At 60.0% G+C, this 6,520-nt stretch overlaps 1 protein-coding gene across 5 annotated transcripts in view; it reads right to left on the bottom strand.

The window, feature by feature from the left end:
• Nucleotides 1-346: 346 nt before the first annotated feature.
• GRK5 (G protein-coupled receptor kinase 5) overlaps nt 347-6,520 on the bottom strand; it is a 209,322-nt gene continuing 203,148 nt past the window's right edge. For 2 of the 5 annotated variants that reach the window (XM_039237366.1, XM_039237367.1), the window contains 4 exons: nt 4,715-4,852; nt 3,836-3,973; nt 3,159-3,290; nt 653-751 (listed from right to left, as the gene is read on the bottom strand). In XM_039237366.1, coding sequence (XP_039093297.1) covers nt 653-751; nt 3,159-3,290; nt 3,836-3,973; nt 4,715-4,852 — 507 coding nt within the window. Of the gene's footprint in view, nt 752-3,158; nt 3,291-3,835; nt 4,853-6,520 lie in introns of those variants that run through there. The other 3 variants (XM_039237364.1, XM_039237365.1, XR_005529331.1) reach the window with 3 other exon arrangements.

Raw genomic sequence — 6,520 nt, 5'->3', positions numbered from 1 at the left:
CTGGGTGTGAAGTCCCAACTGTGTCTTGAGCCCTTAATTCAGATTGTTACAAGCCAACAGTGCAGTAACATCAACGTGAGGGAAAGGTTACAGAGATGGATACGACCAATCCTTTAAAGGTGGAATGTGAGTCCTTTTCTACATTTAATAAAAACATCTTCTCATTTGAGGCTCTGGAAGTCTTGAGTCACATTTTTTTGTTTTTGTAAATCCCCACCCCCACCCCGCCCACTTCTAAAATGTCTGAAAACACATGGCTTAACAGTGGCTGCACAGAAAATATACACCCTCGAAGTCTGACTTTCATTTAAATACAAATATACAAAATGTAAACTGAGACAATAGAGAAATTTACAAAACTTTTCTTTAAAAATAATAAAGACAAAATTCAGTTCTAGGTATGACGCTATTAAAATACGTGCAAGTTGTCGTATCCAATTGGATTTCTATTGCAATGTTCCACCTCCGCTTGAGGGCCACCTCTGGAGACAGACCTGAGTGGAAATCTCTTTGAGAAACCTGGAGGCTCTGCATCGAGCGGGGGAGCAGCCTCTGTCCCCGGCTCCTGGAGGGTTCCCCTGTCCACAAGTTCTGCTTCTAAGGACAAGGGTCTGGGCTGGTCCCACCGTGGACTTCAAGGCCAGAGCGCTAACTAGCTGCTTCCTGTGGAATTTGAACTGACGTGGTTTGAATTTATGTGGTGGTTGAAACTGGTCTTGGGACTGGGTGAACTCTTGGAATTGTTTTGATGCTGGAGGGGTGAGAGAGAGAGAGAGAGAGAGAGTCAGTCCTGGTGGGCAGGGAAGGGACTCTGAATCTGAAAACCAGGCCACGGTCAGGGGCTGCTGACCAGCTCCTCCTGTTTTCTGCCACCTCGTGCAGACCCAGGGCCACAGGCCGCCCCGACGCAGGGGGAGAGGTAGGAATTAAGAAAATCCCAGGCAGGAAGGGAGGAGGCGGCCCCTCCTGAACATCTACGCTAGTACTTAGGCTAAGTACCCTAGGCCCAGGGCTAAACCGCCATGGGTTTGAGTCTGACACCTGCCACTTAGCCGAGTGACCTGGAGCGAGTTGTTAAAGGTCTTAGTTGCCCCTCCACAGTGTGGGGTAAGAGCTGCTCTGCGCAGGGCTGGTGGAGAAGGAAATCAGGCTGCGTGCAGGGAGGGCCTGGCCTGAGCACCACAGGCTGCTTGTTCTTGGTGCTCTGGGTACCCTCTTGGCTTCCCCGTGGGTGCGGGTCCCTCACACCTGCAGGGAGGAGGAGAGCGACCCAGGGCATCTGCTCCCTTGGTGGTAGTGCTGGGTGCTGTGCAGAGGGCCACCGACCTCTACCTCCACCTTCCCTGCTCTGGGAAGGGCACACAGAGGCTGGGATGGGGGCCAGTGCGCCGTCACCCAAGTAGCAGGAAGTGTCAGGGCCAGATCTGAACCCTGGGTCCGGGAGCCTCCACAGCAAATGCCGGTCCCAGGACCTGGAAACTCAGCCCTGTGGGAGGGGACAGGTCCTTTCTTTCGGGAATATTCACTTTTCTTGGTGGAAGCATTTAAAAATTATATTTTTATAGTATATGAACATGAGTATGTTTTGGAATAGGATGTGAAACTCACGTGAAGCTTTTAGATAAAACCCCAAACTTGGCACCAGTCTGCATTTTCTCTCCATAGGCCTGATCTGTGCTCCCTGACATTAACCCCAGATCCTTTGCACGGGCTCACTGGCCTTGTGACCATGGGCAAGTTCCTGGACCCCTCAGCCTCAGTTTCCCTATCTGTGAATTGGGTTAATGGTGGCACATGCTGGGCTCACATGGCACCAGCATGTCCAAAAGGAAGGATCCCAGTTTGGCTTGCTGATGCATCCCAAACCCTGAGAAAACAGCCTCGCACACAGTAGGCATTCACTATATATTGGCTGAATGAATAAATGAATGGTTGACAGAGGCTCAGGCTTTCGTGGAGCTTAATTAGGAGAAGCCCTCAAAAAGCACCCAGGGCAGAGCTGGGTCCACAGCAGAATGCCAGAAACAGCCGCCCACCCCCATCAGGGTGGGGGTGGGGAAGCCAGGATGCCTGGGGCCTGGGGCCCAGCGTTCTCAGCCTCTCCTTCTTCATCCTCCTGGGAGAGGCGCAGCTCCCTTCGGGTGGGGGTGGGGTGGGGAGGAGTGTAAGTTACAGGAGGCTCCCCGGCTGTGGGATGGGCACGTGGGGGGCCACGCCTTCTTCAGGGGCCAGGCCAGGAGGAGGTGCTATTCTGGCCACCTTGGTGGACGAGGGATGAGGCGGGGGCCTCAGTGGCCTCTCATTCACAGGCCTGAGCAGGGACACGTCTTCCCCAGCCCTTAAGTCCAGGGACAGGCTCTGAGGAAAAACGTGTCTTCCCAAGGGGTGAGTGTCCTCTGGCCGCCGCCGCCATGGATGGGGGCCCCACCCATGAGGCCCTGCGGGGGCCACCTCTCCCCACCTGTTGTCCTCGTTCTCTGTCATGTTCAGCCGTCACCAAAGAACCGGAGTCCTTACAATGGCCACATGCAGCAGCTGGTTCTGTCTGGGAGGTTTTGCCCCCAGAGACACCGGGCGAGGTGTGGAGACAGTTGTGACTGGCACAGCGTGAGTGGGGAGACGCCAGGAGGCTGCTGGGTACCCCCCCCACCGCACACGACAGCCCCCCCACCGCACACGACAGCCTCCCACCCCCACCGCACATGACAGCCCCCCCACCGCACACGACAGCCCCCCACCCCCACCGCACACGACAGCCCCCCACCGCACATGACAGCCCCCCACTGCACACGACAGACCCCCCCACCGCACATGACAGCCCCCCCACCGCACACGACAGCCCCCCACCCCCCACCACTTCCGACAGTTCCTCCACCCCCTCACTGCACATGACAGCCCCCCCACCCCACCCCTCCGCACACGACAGACCCCATGGCAGAGAATTCACGCAGAACGTCAACAGTGCCGAGGCCGAGAAACCCTGACAGAGGGTGAGCTCTGGGCTGGCCCTGCCCCTTCCACCCTGCAGACCCCTCAGCCAGGAGACGTCAAGGGGCTCGGACAGGCAGCTGGGCCCCCACGTCCCCCACGCCCCCCATGCAGGGAGGAAGCCACAGCTCCAGGCTAAGGGAAGCACCTGGGCCCTGGAGGTGTCTCACCTGACGCTTGAAGATTCTCTGGAGCAGCCCTTTCTTTGGCGGTTCCGGAGGGTGACTCCTGTTCAGGTCCGGTGAGAGGGTACCGTTAGGTCCAAACACGTTCAGCTCCTTAAAGCACTCGGTTTCTATCATCTGGGGAAGTGGTGTAAACCACAGGTGGCGTGAGGGGCTGTGTTCGTCATCTTCAGTGCACAGAGGCCCAGAGGCAGGCCAACATCCCGGCCGGAGTGGGCTTCCAGAAGGTCCTCTGGCTACTCTGCGTCCTTCAGGGGCCTGGGCCCAGGCCGTTCCTCGCCTGCCACTGCCTCTCCCCTGCCGGCTGGCTGCAGGGGTGTGCTCACCGTCCGGCTACCAAACCCACACCCCAATCTCCCCCTTCACCCCACTGAAGCCCAGGTCGCCTGCTTGCTCCAGGCCCTTCCCTCCGCCAGCACCCCCTCCCCTGCCCCATCATCTCCAACCCCCTGGAAGGAGCACTGACCCCAACCTGTGCATCCAGCCACGGCCCCGGTTTCCTCCTCTCCTCCGGCCTGACTTCCTGAGACAGCGGCTAGACGGCCGCGTCCATCTCGCCTCCTATTCCTCTTCTGGCCCCACGCCAGCAGTGCCCTCATCCAGGCCTGGGGCCCCCGCCCCACGGCCCCCTTCAGGGTGCACGCGGACACCGCCCTGCTCACCTCACTCTGCCACGGGATGGGCACGGAGCCCGTGGAGAACTTGGAGTAGAAATCGTCATCCGTGTGGTCCAGGTTGACGCCTTTCACGGTGGAGAACTGCTCGATGTCCAGCACATCCTTGCAGTACACGGCGCGGGGCTGCGGGCAGAGCACTTGGTGGCACGGGGTCACCCCCGGGGCCCGGCGCCCCCCGCCTGGGGTCCTGACGGGGAGCAGGGGGCCCCTTTCCAGGGACCGGTGCCGCGCTCTCCCAGGTCTGCCAGGGGCTCCTTCCCGCTGTCAGCCTCATGCCCGCTGCTGGCCTCCCCACCCTCCAGGCTGGGGACACCGAACATGCCCTCTCTGACCTCACGCTCCTCGGCACCTCTGCGGATCCCCCGCCCCCTCAGCAGATTTTGTTTCCCCAAAGCCCACAGGCTCAGGACGGTGGAAGCGTTTCCGGGCTTCTCTGTCCAAATGAGGGCTGCCCCAGCTGGGGCCTGCGGCCCATCCCCCACACAGAAAGCAGATGCCAAGGACCCAGGGCCAGAGAGACGTGTGGCCCTTCTCTCACTAGCGGGCACCCAGGCTCTGCAGCCGGACAGGCCTGGGCTTAGGAACTCTGTCACATACCCCCTGTTGGCCTCAGTCTTCTCACCTGAGAAGTGGGGACAGTTAGAAAAACCTCCGCCGTGGGGCTGATGTAGGAGTCCACCACGGAGCCGGCACCGGAGCCGTGAGCTGCGGCTGTCAGAGCACTGACCTCCACTCCTCTCACTTGCCCACCGACCCTGCCGTCTAGGAGTTCAAGGTGGGTGGCTGTGGCCTCCCAGGGCCCAGCGTGGACATTCACCAAGCTGAAGTCGTGAGTCTGTGCACAGGCACAGCTGGGCTACTCACATCCGGAATGAAGGGAGGGTCCAACATCCCGGCTTCTAAGCGCTTGAAATTCATGTTCCTGAAGAAGGGGTGTCTCTTGACCTCGGCAGCCCCCTCCTCCTGGCAGCCCAGTCTCTGCTTTGCATCTTTGGTGAGCAGCTGCGACGAGAGAGAGAGATGTCATGCCCGGGGCAGGCCTTTCCTCCTGCTGAAGGCCACAGGGGCTTGGGGCTTCGGGCCCCTGTGGTCATCTCCCCTCACAGGTGCGCCCCCGAGCCTCCCACACGTCCCTCCTCCAGCCTCTGCGGGGCCCCAGCCGCCCCCAGATTCCCAGTGGACACTGCCTTGGCCGGCTCGGGCCCCGCGGCGGCTCGGATGCCTGGAGCCTGCGGGAGCGCGGGGGTCTGGGGCATGTGTCGCTGCTTCTGCTACAGGTAAGCTCCCAAGGGCCGGGGCCGTCTCTGCAGGTCTCACTCACTCGCCTCAGCTCCCAAGTACCCTGCTGACGTGTCCTGGGTTGGCACAAACGTCTGTGCGGAGAGCGGGGAGGGGCACGGAGTATCTGGCCTCAGCAAGACCATGTTCAGGGGACCCACGGAGGCAATACAGGTACGACACCACGAGCACGACCTGGCTGCCAGGTCGTCGGGGGACGGGGGAAGCTTCCCAGGGAAAGGGCATCTGCAACAGGCTTAGCAGGAGAAGGGAGGTGGCGACGGCATCGACTAGCAGAGGCGGGCGGGAGAGGCCTGCAGGGCAGCCGTGGGGAGCACCTGTCTCTGAGTCGGGGTGAAGAATGAAGGTTCGGGGGGTGGGTCAGGGTGAAGGGGACTTGCTGGGGATGGTGCTGGTCAGGGAAGAGGAGTGTCCTCCTCAGAGCCAAGAGGTGGGGAGGTCATAGGGGAGGGAGAGGCTGCAGGAGCAGCCAGCCAGGCCACACAGGTAAAGAAGAGCACTGGGCATCTGTCTGCTCGGAGACTAGAATCAGGGTGGACGGCCCGCACCCCAGGTCATCCTCTCTCCAATTCGCCGGCCCCCTGTGGATGCTTTCCTCCCATACACATTTGTGGCTGGCCACGGGGGCTGGGGCTGCCGTGGTGGGCCAGCGGGCAGCTGCGCCTCCTGAGGGCCATGGCCCAGTCCCTCCACGTTTCCCTTCAAACAGAGGAATCAAAGATGGCGCCTGGGTACCACCAGGTCACACTCTAGAAACGACTAAGCTGTGAGAATCACTGTGTCAACCTCTGGTCCACCGATCACCCAGGCATGTTCTGCCCAGTGAGCTGGTGCCTCGGGACTCTGGCTTCTCTTCTCCAGAGGCTTTGCAGTTCCACAGTCTCCAGGAATCGGGCCCTACAAGGCCAGGGCACCTCCCTGTGCTGAGAAATCCCAAGGAGGGAAGGCTCCCTGTGCAGAGGCTGGCCCTCCCCGCTGCAGACCCCAGAGCCTGCAGGGCCAGCCAGCCAGAAACACAAGCAAGGACAATAAAGGTGACGTGGGGGGCCGCCTGGGTGGCTCAGTCGGTTAAGCGTCCGACTTTGGCTCAGATCATGATCTCACAGTTTGTGAGTTCAAGCCCCATGTTGGGCTCTGTGCTGACCGCTCAGAGCTGGGAGCTTGCTTCGGATTCTGTGTCTCTTTCTCTCTTTGGCCCTCCCCTGCTTGTGCTCTCTCAAAAATAAATAAATGTAAAAAAAAAAAAAAAAAAAAAAAGGCGAGGTGGGCTGGTCGGGCTGTGCCAAGCTGCCCATCAGTTCCTGCCAGGAGGGTTGGCTAGTGCCCAGGGCCGAAGGTCCAGGTTTTTATGTGAAATCTCTCCAACTTTAA

The sequence above is a fragment of the Hyaena hyaena genome, unplaced genomic scaffold (assembly GCF_003009895.1).
Source record: "Hyaena hyaena isolate Hyena2069 unplaced genomic scaffold, ASM300989v1 scaffold_124, whole genome shotgun sequence".
NCBI classification, from domain to species: domain Eukaryota; kingdom Metazoa; phylum Chordata; class Mammalia; order Carnivora; family Hyaenidae; genus Hyaena; species Hyaena hyaena.
This window is presented reverse-complemented; position numbering and strand designations above follow the sequence as displayed.